At 48.5% G+C, this 16,532-nt stretch overlaps 1 protein-coding gene across 2 annotated transcripts in view; it reads right to left on the bottom strand.

Annotated features, from left to right (window-relative positions):
• GOLM2 (golgi membrane protein 2) overlaps positions 1-15,296 on the bottom strand; it is a 76,586-nt gene extending 61,290 nt beyond the window's left edge. Inside the window, exon 1 of one of the 2 annotated variants that reach the window (XM_082252744.1) lies at positions 14,898-15,296. In XM_082252744.1, the coding sequence (XP_082108870.1) occupies positions 14,898-15,224 (327 nt within the window). In that variant the 5' untranslated portion in view covers positions 15,225-15,296. The remainder of the gene's footprint in view (positions 1-14,897) is intronic. The other variant, XM_082252743.1, reaches the window with a different exon arrangement.
• Between the last annotated feature and the right edge of the window lie 1,236 nt (positions 15,297-16,532).

Raw genomic sequence — 16,532 nt, 5'->3', positions numbered from 1 at the left:
GCCTCACATCTCTCGCACATTCCTGTGTCAGCAGCTACGTGTGGAGTAGATCACGGCAGAGTTGGTGAACTAGTGTCTTGGCATGTACAGGCTCCTCCCAACACGTTACATCCTAAGGACTTTACCATCTTCCCTTGATACTCCTTGACATGATGGACAGAGTACCACCTTTAACCACTTAAGCCCCGGAAGATTTTACCCCCTTCCTGACCAGGGCCTATTTTGCGATTCGGCACTGCGTGACTTTAACGGACAATTGCACGGTCGTGCGACGCTGTACCTAAACGAATTTGACGTCCTTTTTTTCCCCACAAACAGAGCTTTCTTTTGGTGGTATTTGATCACCTGTGCGATTTTTTGATCATGCGCTATAAACAAAAAAAAAAAAAAAGCGACAATTTTGCAAAAATAGCAATATTTTTCACATTTTTTTTATATGAAATTCCCCAAAAAAAATTTTTTTTTTTCGGCCAATTTGTTTTATGCTACATAGGTTTTTTGGGGGGGGGGGGGGGGGGGGAAAATCGCAAAAAAACGTATTTTGATTGGTTTGCGCAAAAGTTATCGCGTTTACTAATAAAGGGAAAGATTTTTGTCATTTTTGTTGTTTTTTTTAACACGTAATGGCGGCGATCTGAGATTTTTTTTTTGCGGTACTGTGACATTGCGGCGGACAGATTGGACCCTTGACTGAATTTTGACACTTTTGGGGTTACCAGTGACATTTCTACAGTAATCAGAGCTATAAATATGCACTGTTACTGCAAAATTACACTGGCAGTGAAAGGGTTAACTTTTTTTGAGAGGGAGGGGTTATGTGTGTCCCTAGGGGCGTGATTCTAACTGTGATTGGCTGTGGCTTGAGGTGTAGGAACAGTGATCAACGGTCCTACATAGTAGAACCGTATGATCACTGTTTCTACACAGGGGAGAATGACAGGCGGCTTTGTTTACATCAGCTGCCTGCCTTTCTCCCTCTGCTCCGACGATCGGCGAGTGACCGGCGGACATCGGGTTCGCTGGTCACACGCGGTGGGGGGGGGGGGGGTCCGTGACCGCGCGGGAGCTCCCCAGAGCCTCACAGGCTAGTGACGTAGACCTACGTCACTTTGCCTGTGAGGGGCTGACCGCCGCAGTATATGTACTTGCGGCGGTCGGCAAGTGGTTAATGCATGAACAATGAGAATGTGACAACACTCCTGTTCTTTCCTCCTATAGTCCTAGATCGTAATATATTTACACATACAGTGCCTTGAAAAAGTATTCATCACACCCCTTGTAACCTGACAAAGTGTGGAAAATTTTCAACCAAAAATGTGAATGTATTTTATTGGGATTTTGTAATAGACCAACAAAGTGGTACATAACTTGCCACTTAAAAGTGGAAGGAAAATGATACAAATAAATCTAAAAAGTGTGGCTGCATTTGTATTCACCCCCCCCCCCCCCCCCGGAGTCAATACTTTGTAGAACCGCCTTTCCCTGCAATTACAGCTGCAAGTCTTTTTGGGGATGTCTCTACCAGCTTTGCTCATCTAGAGAGGACATTTTTGCCCATTCTTCTTTGCAGAATATCTCAAGCTCTGTCAGATTGGATGGAGAGCGTCTGTGATCAGCAATTTTCAAGTCTTGCCACCGATTCTCAATTGGATTTAGGTCTGGACTGTGACTGGGTCATTCTAACACATGAATATGCTTTGATGTAAACCATTCCATTGTAGCTCTGGCTGGATGTTTCGGGTCGTTGTCCTGCTGGAAGGTGAACCTCCGCCCCAGTCTCAAGTCTTTTGCAGACTCTAACAGGTTATCTTCTAAGATTGCCCTGTATTTGGCTCCATCCATCTTCCCATCAACTCTGACCAACTTCCCTGTCCCTGCTGAAGAAAAGCATCCCCACAACATGATGCCACCACCATGTTTCACAGTGGGGATGGTGTGATCAGGGTGATGTGCAGTGTTAGTTTTCCCCCACACATAGCGTTTTGCTTTTAGGCCAAAAAGTTCAATTTTGGTCTCATCTGAGCAGAGCACCTTCTTCCACATGTTTGCTGTGTCCCCCACATGGCTTCTCCCAAACTGCCAACAGGACTTCTTATGGTTTTCTTTCACCAATGGCTTTCTTCTTCTCACTCTTCCATAAAGGGCAGATTTGTGGAGCGCACGACTAATAGTTGTCCTGTGGACAGATTCTCCCACCTGAGCTGTGGATCTCTGCAGCTCCTCCAGAGTTCCCATGAGAATCTTGGCTGCTTCTCTGATGAATGCTCTCCTTGCCCGGCCGGTCAGTTTAGGTGGACGGCCATGTCTTGGTAGGGGCCCGGCCGGTCAGTTTAGATGGACGGCCATGTCTTGGTAGGGTTGCAGTTGTGCCATACTCTTTCCATTTTCCGAAGATGGATTGAACAGCGCTCAGTGATGTTCAAAGCTTGGGATATTTTTTTTTTTTTTTTATAACCTAACCCTGCTTTACACTTCTCCACAACTTTATCCCTGACCTGTCTGGTGTGTTCCTTAGCCTTCATGATGCTGTTTGTTCACTAAAGCTGGATACACACTATACAACTTTTGTTGGTAGATTTCCATTAGATTTACCTTCAACTATGTAGTGCAAGGGCCTGCCTGATTGCAAACTAATTTTAAGTGTTTCGATCTGACCTCATATTATATGGTTTTGGTAAGTCTGAAGGAAAAAAAAAATCTAAAAGAAAATTGTATAGTGTGTATCCAGCTTAAGGTTCTCTAACAAACCTCTGAGGGCTTAACATAATTGTATTTATACGGACATTAAATTACACACGGGTGGACTCTATTTACTAATTAGGTGACTTCGGAAGGTAATTGGTTCCACTAGATTTTAGTTAACGGTATCAGAGTAAAGGGGGGTGAGTAGAAATGAACGCCACATTTTTCACATATTTATAAAAAAAAATATTGAAAACCATTTATTTTCCTTCCACTTCACAATTATGTGCCACTTTGTGTTGGTTTATCACAGGGGTCTCCAAACTGTGGCCCAAGGGCCAGATGTGGCCCTTTACTAGCCTTTATCTGGCCCTTGGGACACTATTACTCCAAGATACGAGGCACTATTATTCCTCCCACTGACACCAATGATGGGGCACTATTCCTCCCGCTGACACCAACGATGGGGCACTATTCCTCCCGCTGACACCAACGATGGGGCACTATTCCTCCCGCTGACACCAACGATGGGGCACTATTCCTCCCGCTGACACCAACGATGGGGCACTATTCCTCCCGCTGACACCAACGATGGGGCACTATTCCTCCCGCTGACACCAACGATGGGGCACTATTCCTCCCGCTGACACCAACGATGGGGCACTATTCCTCCCGCTGACACCAACGATGGGGCACTATTCCTCCCGCTGACACCAATGATGGGGCACTATTCCTCCTCCTAACTGGGCCATTGTTTAAATAGTTTGGAGACCCCCCCCTGGTCTATCAAATAAAATCCCAATAAAATAATTTTTTTTTTTTTACTTTTTGGGTAGTACCATGACAAAATGTGGAAAAGTTCAAGGGGTGTGAATACTGTTTGGGCACTGTATAGTCAGTCATGAACAAAACAGACCGCAAACATTCATGATCAGAAACTGCAGAACCAGAATGATGAATATGGCATAAGATGATAAATACGCTCAGTTTTAGTTGTGATGGGTTCACACACTCATCTGGGTCAAAGAGGGAAAAAAAAAAAAAAAAAAAAAAAACAGACTGTCAGAGTTGCACGGCTTACTGAAAAATTAACTCCACTCCATGGGAACAATTAAACTGAACCCAGAGTCTGCCTCTGCCAAGCCGGATCCGTATGTATGAAGGTATCTGACCCATTTATCACCATCCTGACAAGCACTGAAGCTATTATCCTATGCAAAGTAGGGCGCCTGGCAATGTGCTGGAACCGATAATAAGCCGGCCCAGAGTTCACCGCTTCAAATACGCCAAATAGAGATTCTCATTAATCCACTCCCTTCCCAGGAATAAAAAACTGAAAAATTGGGCGTGCAAAATTATTCAGCCCCTTTAAGTTAATACTTTGTAGCGCCACCTTTTGCTGCGATTACAGCTGTAAGTCGCTTGGGGTATGTCTCTATCAGTTTTGCACATCGAGAGACTGAAAATTTTGCCCATTCCTCCTTGCAAAACAGCTCGAGCTCAGTGAGGTTGGATGGAGAGCGTTTGTGAACAGCAGTTTTCAGTTCTTTCCACAGATTCTCAATTGGATTCAGGTCTGGACTTTGACTTGGCCATTCTAACACCTGGATATGTTTATTTGTGAACCATTCCATTGTAGATTTTGCTTTATGTTTTGGATCATTGTCTTGTTGGAAGACAAATCTCCGTCCCAGTCTCAGGTCTTTTGCAGACTCCATCAGGTTTTCTTCCAGAATGGTCCTGTATTTGGCTCCATCCATCTTCCCATCAATTTTAACCATCTTCCCTGTCCCTGCTGAAGAAAAGCAGGCCCAAACCATGATGCTGCCACCACCATGTGTGACAGTGGGGATGGTGTGTTCAGGGTGATGAGCTGTGTTGCTTTTACGCCAAACATAACGTTTTGCATTGTTGCCAAAAAGTTTGATTTTGGTTTCATCTGACCAGAGACCCTTCTTCCACATGTTTGGTGTCTCCCAGGTGGCTTGTGGCAAACTTTAAACAACACTTTTTATGGATATCTTTAAGAAATGGCTTTCTTCTTGCCACTCTTCCATAAAGGCCAGATTTGTGCAGTATACGACTGATTGTTGTCCTATGGACAGAGTCTCCCACCTCAGCTGTAGATCTCTGCAGTTCATCCAGAGTGATCATGGGCCTCTTGGCTGCATCTCTGATCAGTCTTCTCCTTGTATGAGCTGAAAGTTTAGAGGGACGGCCAGGTCTTCGTAGATTTGCAGTGGTCTGATACTCCTTCCATTTCAATATTATCGCTTGCACAGTGCTCCTTGGGATGTTTAAAGCTTGGGAAATCTTTTTGTATCCAAATCCGGCTTTAAAACTTCTCCACAACAGTATCTCGGACCTGCCTGGTGTGTTCCTTGTTCTTCATGATGCTCTCTGTGCTTTAAAACGGACCTCGGAGACTATCACAGTGCAGGTGCATTTATACAGAGACTTGATTACACACAGGTGGATTCTATTTATCATCATTAGTCATTTAGGTCAACATTGGATCATTCAGAGATCCTCACTGAACTTCTGGAGAGTTTGCTGCACTGAAAGTAAAGGGGCTGAATCATTTTGCACGCCCAATTTTTCAGTTTTTTATTTATTTGTTAACCGCTTGCTGACCGCCGCACAGCTATTTACTGCGGCAGTCAGCCCAGTACAGGCAAAGTGACGTAGGACTATGTCGCTAGCCTATAAGCCTCTAGGGGGTGAGCTTGTGCCGCCGGAGGTGCGCTCCTGCCCCCGCTCGTTCCCTAACAAGTCCGCGCATGTGACCAGCGGACCCGATGTCCGCCGGTCACTCGCGATCTCCCCGTGGAGAGGGAGAAAGGCAGGCGGCTGATGTAAACAAAGCCACCCGTCATTCTCCCTGATCTAACTGCAGAGATCATACGATCCTGCTATGTAGGATCGTATGTCTCTGTGGTTACATCACTAGCTACGCCCCTAGGTTCACACTTAACCCCTGCATCACCAATAAAATTAACCCCTTCCCTGCAAGTGTCATTTTTACAGTAACAGTGCATATGTATAGCACTGATTACTGTAGTAATGTCACTGGTACCCCCAAAAAAGTGATAAATGTCAGTCAAGGGTCCGATCTTTCCGCCGCAATGTCGCAGTCCTGAAAAAAAAAAAAAAAAAAAAAAAAAAAAAAAAAAAATCGCAGATCGCCGCCATTACTCGTAATAAAAAAAAAAAAATGACAGAAATCTTTCCCTTCGTTAGTCAACGCAATAACTTTTGCGCAAACCAATCAAAATACGCTTATTGTGATTTTTTTTACCAAACATATGTAGCAGAAAACAAATTGGCCTAAAATGTTAAAAAATTTTGATTTTTACATTTTTTCTTTGGGAATTTCATTACAACAATATTTTTCAAAATTTTTTTAATTTATTCAAAATTTACGCTCTTTTTTTGTTTATAGCGCATAAAAGTAAAAAAAAAAAAAAAAAATAACACAGGTGATCAAATACCACCAAAAGAAAGCTGTTTGTGGGGAAAAAAAAAAGGACGTCAAATTCGTTTAGGTACAGCGTCGCACGACCGCGCAATTGTCCGTTAAAGTCTCGCAGTGCCGAATCGCAAAATAGGGCCTGGTCAGGTAGGGGGTAAAATCTTCCGGGGCTTAAGTGGTTAACAAAGTTTGAAATATCCAATAAATTTCGTTCCACTTCATGGATTGTGTCCCACTTCTAAAATTAAAATTTTATATCTTTATGTTTCAAGCCTGAAATGTGGCAAAAGGTCGCAAAGTTCAAGGGGGCCGAATACTTTCGCAATGCACTATATATTAGTACAGTAAAACTGCAGGAAAGGGCACTGAGGGGCAAACTAAGATCAATTTATTTTATTTTGTAATGTATCAGTGTGTTTGGTGTGTTTTTTACTTTTCAAATTTGCCGCCGGTTCCACCCCCCCTGCGAGCGTCACGTCGCAGGAGACGGAAGCCGGGGCTCACAAGCATCGGGCGGAAGATCCGGCCACCGTATGCAGCAGGGACACATCGCGGGATCCCGGTGACAAGGTCAGTAACCCTCTACAAGGATCCAGTGATGCTCCCTGGCGGTACCCCGAGTGTGGCTCAGGGTTACCGCTTATGGCAGTGAAATCCCACCCCGAGCCACACTCGGGGTACCGCCGGGGAGGTTAAAGTAAAAAATATATATTTTTTTTTTTTCAAAATTGTCGGCCTTGGTTTATAGTGCAAAAAAAAATAAATAAATAAAAAATAAAAGCCACAGAGGTGATCCAAAATAACAAAGCTTTATTTGTTGAAAAAAAGATAACATTTATTTTGATACAGCATCACACGACCACACAATTGTCAGTTAAAATATTACAGTGCCGTATCACAAAAAAATGTTTGGTCATGAAGGGGGGGGGTAAATCTTCCGGAGGTCAAGTAAAGTAGCTTTAACCACTTCTGGACCGGAAGATATTCCCCCTTAATGACCAGGCCCTATTTTGTGATTCGGCACTGCATTACTTTAATGGACAATTGCACGGTCCTGCGAAACTAAATCTACGTCCTTTTTTTCCCCCACAAATAGAGATTTCTTTTGGTGGTATTTGATCACCTCTGCAATTTTTATTTTTTTCGTTAAAAAAAAAAAAAAAAAAAAAAAAAGCGACAATTTTGAAAGAAAAAAAAAAAAAAAACAATATTTTTCACTTTCTGCTATACAACATTCCCAAAAAAAAAAATTTAAAAATCAAAATTTAACATTTTAGGCCAATTTGTTTTCTGTTACATACCTTCGGTAAAAAAAAAAAAAAAAAAAAATGAAAATAAGCGTATTTTGATTGGTTTGCGCAAAAGTTATCGCGTCTATTAACTACGGTAAAGATCTCATTTTTTACAAGCAATGGCGGCGATCTGCGATTTTTAGCGGGACTGCGACATTGCGGCGGACAGATTGGACCCCTGACTGACATTTTTGACACTTTTGGGGTTACCAGTGACATTACTACAGTAATCAGTGCTAAAAATATGCACTGTCACTGTAATAATGACACTGGCAGGGAAGGGGTTAACACTGTAGGTGATCAAGGGGTAAAATGTGAGCCTAGGGGCGTGCTTCTAACTGTATGGGGGTTGGGCTTGTGAAATGACCATAGAGACCTGTGATCCTATATAGAAGGATCACAGGAGCTCTGTGATCATTTCAGGGAGAAGAACGGTCAGCTGAGTTTACAACATCCGACCGTCCTTCTCTCTCAGCGGGGAACAATCAAGGGTATCAGGCGGCAATCCGAGTTGCCTACCCCGTGCATCGGAGTCCTTGCTGCCAAATGGGGCGGGAGCGCCGCGGCGCACGTGCTCGCCCCCTAGCTGCAGGGTAGGGGTTAACAGTATAGGTGATCAAGGGGTTAAATTTGAGCCTAGGGGAGTGATTCTAACTATGGGGGGGGCGTGGCTTCCGAGATGACCATAGAGACATTTGATCCTATATAGAAGGATCACAGGAGCTCTGCTAACATCCCAGGGAGAAGGACGGTCGGCTGTGTTTACAACATCCGACCGTCCTCTCTCAAAGGGGAAGAAATGCAGGTGTCAGGTGGCAATTGGAGCCGCCTGACACACACGGCGGCTTCCCCTGCTGACGATCGGGGGTGGCGCACTAGCTAAAGGCATCACCCCGGTATAACACCGCAAAGTCAGCCAACGTACGGGTACGTCACCTTGCGGTAAGTGGTTAAAAATCTCCACAGGTGACGGTTTAAATTTTTTTTTTTTTTACAGGTTTGGGTTTCCCCGTTTAGTTACAGAGAAGATCTAGCCCTAGAATTATTGCTCTCGCTATAACGATGGCGGTGATACCTCGCGTGTGGTTTGAACACCGTTTACATATGCGGTCATCAAGTCCGCCTTACATCTGATTAAAGAGATACTAATCACACATACTAACATTTACATTGTCCCTTCCATTTCTGTATATGAATAATGGCACTGTAATTATTTTAACAACTTTGCTGACCGCAATATTATTATTATTATAGAGGATTTATGTAGCACCAACAGTTTGTGCAGTGCTTTACAATACGAGGGAAGACAATACAATTCAATACAGGAGGAATTGGGGGGGCACTGCTCGGTAGAGCTTACAGTCTAGAACAGGAATATGCAAACTGCAGCCCTCCAGCTGTTGCAAAACTACAAGTCCCATCATGCCTCTGGGTGTTATGCTTGTGGCTGTCAGTCTTGCTATGCCTCATGGAACTTGTAGTTCTGCAACAGCTGGAGGGCCACAGTTTGCATATCCCTGGTCTAGAAGATTATACATATACACACACACATTATATATATATATATATATATATATATATATATATATATATATATATATATATATATATATATATATATATACACACACATACATATATAATATACAATGTGTGTGTGTATATATATATATATATATATATATATATATATATATATATATATATATATATATATATATATATATATATATATATATATATATATATACACACACACATATACACACACACACACACACACATTGTATAATATATATATATATATATATATACACACACACACATACATATATACACACACACACACGTTGTGGTTTGCAGGGATTATGGATGAAGATATCAGCCATAACCCCGGTATTTTTTTTTCCTTCAGCTGGCTTTTTCATGAAAGCGCTACAAGCGGCTCATGAGCCTCTGGAACGCTTTCAGCAGCGGCGGGAGGGGATGTCCCTCCGTCCCACTGGTGTTTCTCAGGCTATCCATTTTTTACTGGTGCACTGGAGAAACGCTCCGACACTGTGGCTGGCTGGTCACAAAGGTGATAAAAGACGATATCCTCCTTGATCACCTCTATGGCTTTGGAGGACCGGAGCGACTTAAAGCGGAGTTCCAGCCTAAACACACACTCACCTGTCCAACGATGCGGCCACACGAAGCCTCGCTCTTCTCCCTCTCTGCTCTGCGGCATCACTGGTGTGGGCAACCGGCTGTGACAGTTTTTGGCTTCACAGCCGGGTACCCACTGCGCATGCGCGAGTTGCGCTACGCGTTGCGATTGGCCGGCAATCTTCTGGGACCTCTGACATGTCCCAGAAGATTGCAGGGAGGGAGCGGGGGAGAGGAGAACTTCCGTTCAGGGCGCCTGTCAAAACTAGGTACCCGCTCCCCCCCCCCCCCCAAAAAAAATGACATGCCAAATGTGCCATGTCAGGGGGTTAGAACTACCTAAAGCAGAAGTTCCACTTTTGGGTGGAACTCCGCTTAATGACGTCACTTCCAGTCTGGGCAGGAACTAAACTTTTTTTTTTTTTTTTTTTTAAACTACTTGCCAACTGTAGGACGTCCTCAGGTTTTAGCAGTTATACCAGGATGATGCCGGCACCTACATGCATCATCCCAGTATTGGAATTTTGTAGCCGGAAATTCCCTATCAGAAGTGATTTGAGTGGTTAATTAGCCCCTCAATCACTTTTGTGGGCAGCCCCCCCTCCGCCTTCCCCGGGTTCCATCGCTGAGGCCAGCTGCCATGATGAGAGAAACAGAGAGCGACAGACACACAGAGGGCGACAGACACACAGAGAGCGACAGACACACAGAGAGCGACAGACACACAGAGAGCGACAGACACACAGAGAGCGACAGACACACAGAGAGCGACAGACACACAGAGAGCGACAGACACACAGAGAGCGACAGACACACAGAGAGCGACAGACACACAGAGAGCGACAGACACACAGAGAGCGACAGACACACAGAGAGCGACAGACACAGAAAACTGAGCATGTGCAGAGCTGCCACCACAGATGCAAAATCCCTAACTGCAGTGGGGACAGCGACAGAAGGGGGCGATAGAGAGCAGCAGGATAAACCGGGTGTTTTACAGAATACAGAAAAGGAATCTCAGTGACGGAGTATAAACTTTATGTTAGACACTATTTATTGATGGATTTTTATGATGCGGGTTTAGTGACACTGATTGATATTGGATGGCAGTGGGAGGATTGGAAAGCACTACTGGGTGTGAACAGAAAAAAAAAAAAAAAGGCTTCTGGTATGTAGCGGCTTATCACAATACACGGCTTGTTAGCTCAGTGTACAGCAGTCATGTGTTCAGCACTGACGCTGATTTGCTCCGGTTATCTGCTACTTCCCTCTGCTTTCTGACCTCCAATACACAGCCTGAGGGATACAGAATGGAGGTCCTATACAGAGCTATATATAGGCAGCAATGTAGATACCAGACCGGGCTGAACTCTCACCCACACCAATGCTGCGGGGGGGGGGGGGGGGGGGCAATGGGGGACGTCCGCCCCACACCAACGTTGGGGGGGGGCCATCGGGGGCGTCCGCCCACACCAACGCTGGGGGGGGGGGGGGCATCAGTACTAGGCCCCATAGGTAGGTGTACTCCCAGAACTCACCTTCTCCCTCTCACACCATTGGGCCTCCATATCTTGGTAGGTAGGTCAGTAGGTGTACTCACCCTCTCACCTATGGGCCTCTCTTTCTCGGGTAGGTAGGTATATAGGCAAGTAAGAACTCACCCTCTCCCCCCTCACACTTCTGGGCCTCCATGTCTCTGTGCGTAGGTATGTAGGTAGGTAGGTAAGTACTCACCCTCACATCTCTGGGCCTCCAGGTCTCAGTATGTGGGTAGATGGGTGGATAGGTAGGTACACTACTCACCCTCTCACCTCTGAGCCTCCAGGTGGGTACAGAGCTATGTACTCACCCTCTCCCCTTCACACCTCTGGGCCTCCAGGTCTCAGTATGTACGTAGGAATGTAGGTAGGGGGTATGTAGGTAGGTAGGGGGGGTAGGTATGGGGGTAAGTACTCCCCCTCACACCTCTGGGCCTCCAGGTCTCAGTATGTAGGGGAGTAGATTGGTAGGTATGTAGGTAGGTAGGGGGGTATGTAGGTAGGAAAGTACTCACCCTCTCCCCGTCACACCTCTGGGCCTCCATGTCCCGGTGGGTAGGTATGTAGGTAGGGGGTAGGTATGTGTGTAGGGGGGTAGGTAGGTAGGGGGTAGGTACTCACCCTCTCCCCTCTTGGTCTCGGTGGGTAGGTAGGGAGGTGGGTATGTAGGGGGGTAGGTAAGGGGGTGGGTACTCCCCTCTCCCCCTCACACCTCTGGGCCTCCATGTCTCGGTATGTAGGTGGGTAGGAATGTAGGGGGTAGGAAGGTAGGTAGTGGGTGGGATGGTAGGTATGGGGGTAGGTAGGGGGGTATGTAGGTAGGTACTCCCCATCTGATCTCTGGGCCTCCAGGTCTCAGTAGGTAGGGGGGTATGTAGGTAGGTAGTCCGGTAGGTACTCACCCTCTCCCCCTCACACCTCTGGGCCTCCGGGGGTAGGTATGTAGGGGGGTAGGTATGTAGGGGGGTAGGGGGTATGTAGGTAGGTAGCCCGGTAGGTACTCACCCTCTCCCCCTCACACCTCCAGGTCTCGGTATGTAGGTAGGTAGGTGGGGGGGTGGGGGTATGTAGGGAGGGGGTATGAGGGTAGATAGCCCGGTAGGTACTCCCCCTCTCCCCCTCACACCTCTGGGCCTCCAGGTCTCGGTATGTAGGTAGGTATGGGGGGATGTAGGTACTCACCCACTCCCCCTCACACCTCTGGGCCTCCAGGTCTCGGTAGGTGGGTAGGGTAGGAATGTAGGTAGGTATGGGGGTATGTAGGTACTCACCCTCTCCCCCTCACACCTCTGGGCCTCCAGGTCTCGGTATGTAGGGGGGTATGTAGGTAGGTAGGGGGGTATGTAGGTAGGTGGGGGTAGGTAAGTACTCACCCTCTCCCCCTCACACCTCTGGGCCTCCAGGTCTCGGTATGTAGGGGGGTATGTAGGTGGGGGGTATGTAGGAGGGTAGGTAGGGGGGTATGTAGGTGGGGGGTATGTAGGTAGGGGTGGGTAGGTAGGGGGTAGGTAAGTACTCACCCTCTCCCCCTCGCACCTCTGGGCCTCCAGGTCTCAGTATGTAGGGGGGTATGTAGGGGGTAGGTAGGTAGTTATGGGGGTAGGTAGGTACTCACCCTCTCCCCCTCACACCTCTGGGCCTCCAGGTCTCGGTATGTAGGGGGGTATGTAGGTGGGGGGGTATGAGGGTAGGTATGGGGGTAGGTAGGGGGGTATGTATAGGTAGGTACTCACCCTCTCCCCCTCACACCTCTGGGCCTCCATGTCTCGGTATGTAGGTGGGTAGGAATGTAGGGAGGTAGGTAGTGGGTGGGATGGTAGGTATGGGGGTAGGTAGGGGGGTATGTAGGTAGGTACTCCCCCTCTGATCTCTGGGCCTCCAGGTCTCAGTAGGTAGGGGGGTATGTAGGTAGGTAGTCCGGTAGGTACTCACCCTCTCCCCCTCACACCTCTGGGCCTCCGGGGGTAGGTATGTAGGGGGGTAGGTATGTAGGGGGGTAGGGGGTATGTAGGTAGGTAGCCCGGTAGGTACTCACCCTCTCCCCCTCACACCTCCAGGTCTCGGTATGTAGGTAGGTAGGTGGGGGGGTGGGGGTATGTAGGGAGGGGGTATGAGGGTAGATAGCCCGGTAGGTACTCACCCTCTCCCCCTCACACCTCTGGGCCTCCAGGTCTCGGTATGTAGGTAGGTATGGGGGGTAGGTATGGGGGTACTCACCCACTCCCCCTCACACCTCTGGGCCTCCAGGTCTCGGTAGGTGGGTAGGGTAGGAATGTAGGTAGGTATGGGGGTATGTAGGTACTCACCCTCTCCCCCTCACACCTCTGGGCCTCCAGGTCTCGGTATGTAGGGGGGTATGTAGGTGGGGGGTATGTAGGAGGGTAGGTAGGGGGGAATGTAGGTAGGGGGGTATGTAGGAGGGGGGTATGTAGGTGGGGGGTATGTAGGTGGGGGTGGGTGGGTAGGTAGGGGGTAGGTAAGTACTCACCCTCTCCCCCTCGCACCTCTGGGCCTCCAGGTCTCAGTATGTAGGGGGGTATGTAGGGGTTAGGTAGGTAGTTATGGGGGTAGGTAGGTACTCACCCTCTCCCCCTCACACCTCTGGGCCTCCAGGTCTCGGTATGTAGGGGGGTATGTAGGTAGGTAGGGGGGTATGTAGGTAGGTGGGGGTAGGTAAGTACTCCCCCTCTCACCTCTGGGCCTCCAGGTCTCGGTATGTAGGGGGGTATGTAGGTGGGGGGTATGTAGGAGGGTAGGTAGGGGGGAATGTAGGTAGGGGTGGGTGGGTAGGTAGGGGGTAGGTAAGTACTCACCCTCTCCCCCTCGCACCTCTGGGCCTCCAGGTCTCAGTATGTAGGGGGTAGGTAGGTAGTTATGGGGGTAGGTAGGTACTCTCCCTCTCCCCCTCACACCTCTGGGCCTCCAGGTCTCGGTATGTAGGAGGGTATGTAGGTAGGTATGTAGGTAGGTAGGTATGTAGGAGGGTAGGTAGGTGGGTATGTAGGTAGGTGGGTGGGGGGTTGGTAGGTAGGGGGGGGGTATGTAGGAGGGTAGGTATAGGTAGGTACTCACCCTCTCCCCCTCGCACCTCTGGGCCTCCAGGTCTCGGTATGTAGGGGGGTAGGTAGGTGGGTATGTAGGAGGGTATGTAGGTAGGTATGGGGGTAGGTAGGTATGTAGGAGGGTAGGTGGGGGGTTGGTAGGTAGGGGGGGGGGTAGGAGGGTATGTAGGAGGGTAGATGTGTATAGGTAGGTACTCACCCTCTCCCCCTCACACCTCTGGGCCTCCAGGTCTCGGTAGGTAGGAGGGGGTATGTAGGTGGGGGGGTAGGTAGGGGGGTATGTAGGTAGGTAGTGGGTAGGTAAGTACTCACCCTCTCCCCCTCACACCTCTGGGCCTCCAGGTCTCGGTAGGTGGGTAGGGTAGGAATGTAGGTAGGTAGGGGGTAGGTATGTATGTAGGGGGGTAGGTAGGTATAGGTAAGTACTCACCCTCTCCCCCTCACACCTCTGGGCCTCCAGGTCTCGGTAGGTAGGAGGGGGTATGTAGGTAGGTGGGGGTATGTAGGTAGGTGGGGGTATGTAGGTAGGTAGGGGGGTAGGTAGGGGGGGTATGTAGGTAGGTAGGGGGGGTATGTAGGTAGGTAGGAGGGGGTATGTAGGTAGGTGGGGGTAGGTAGGTAGGTAGGGGGGTAGGTAGGGGGGGTATGTAGGTAGGTAGGGGGGGTATGTAGGTAGGTAGGGGGTATGGGGGTAGGTACTCACCCTCTCCCCCTCACACCTCTGGGCCTCCAGGTCTCGGGCCTGCAGCCTCTCCTCCACCCCCTGGAACTCTCCCAGGCGAAGCTCCAGCTGCCTCCTCCCGGTCTCGGCTTGTGTCATCAGGTCGGAGTGCCTCTTCTCCAGCCGGCTCCGGGCCACCTCAGTCCGCTGGACTTGTTCCTGCATAGCGGAGAGATCCTCCAGGAGAGCGGCCTGCCGGGAGGAGACGCTCCAGTAATTGAAGGCCAGCAGGCCGATCACCGCCAGCAGCGCCACCAGGATGAAGGGGGGGAGGCGGCCCGTCCGCCTCGGTGCTCCGAAGCCGACCATGTCCGCCCTCCGGCCTACCGAACTCCGACTAACCTGCTGACCCGGGGACGAGGCGGCGCTTCCAGAGCAGGGGCGAGGCGACCGGGTTCACAAAGCACCGATTGGTTCACGGATTCGAGTGGACTCCGCCCAGAAGTTGAGTTGAGGCGCGGGTGGGGAAAAAGAAGCTAAGTATCAGCTCTGCGCATGCGCAGTGCGGTTCCGCATTCGTTGCCATGGCCGCGATGTCAGTCTCCCGGGGGCGTGGCTTGCTGCGCAGGTTTCCAGGAAGAGGTCAGTGGGTCCTGTTAGAATAGCGAACCCGTCAGATTAGGTAACGGAAGTGACGTTCTGTAAGCTGAATACTTACTGCACATGCGCATGTTCACTAATCTGATAGAACACCTGTGTTCTAGCAGAGAACCGCTACCCATCAGATTCTGCGCATGCGCCATGCGTTCCAACATGGCCGCTATGCGTTCCAATAGAACAGGAAGCAGCAGACATGTTGTTACACCCATGTAACTTTTGAATTTCAGACTGATTTTAGCAGTAAACTCACCTTATATACTGAAATAGACTATTTCACCGTGCCTGAGTGATATAATCTATGTCACTATATAATCAGTTTGGCGCTGAGCAGTGCGGGGTGTACCAAGATGGCCGTTGCCACCTTCTGCCTGCAGGTTTCTTATTATATTTCCTATAGTACAATAATAATAGAAATGTAATTCTGTTATTCAGTATATAAGGTGAGTTTACTAGTAAAATAAATGTAAAATTCAAGACTTGCGTGGGTGTAAAAAGATGTCCGCCGCTGCTTCATGTTCTGTCACATTAGGAAACCTATTGGAACGCATAGCGGCCATGTTGGAATGCGTGGCGCATGCGCAGTAACTCTTTCTCGTCCGACTGCCACTTCCGGTTGCAGAATCTGATAGGTAGCGCTATTCTGATAGAACACCGCTACCTATCAGATTCTGCAACCCGGAAGTGACGTTCTGACGAGAAAACTTACTGTGCCACAATGCAATGCTTGCCAAAACACAGCGGGAGGCAGACTGTGGGAGGAGCGGGAGCGATCATCGCCGGCCTCCTGCGATCTTTGGGGGAAACAGACAGGAGAGCCGCCTGTCTATGTAAACAAGGTAGGCAGCTCTCCTGTCAGACAGGCACAGAGAGATTGTGTGTCTCAGCTAAGCTCACCGATCTCTGTGTGCCTGTCACAGAGCCCTCCCCCCCCCCCCACAGTTAGTAAGCACAATTTAGGAGCACACTTAACCCCTTGATCAACCCCAGTATTAACCCCTTCCCTACCAGTGACATTTA

The sequence above is a fragment of the Pelophylax lessonae genome (genome assembly GCF_965119305.1).
Source record: "Pelophylax lessonae genome assembly, chromosome: 4".
NCBI classification, from domain to species: domain Eukaryota; kingdom Metazoa; phylum Chordata; class Amphibia; order Anura; family Ranidae; genus Pelophylax; species Pelophylax lessonae.
This window is presented reverse-complemented; position numbering and strand designations above follow the sequence as displayed.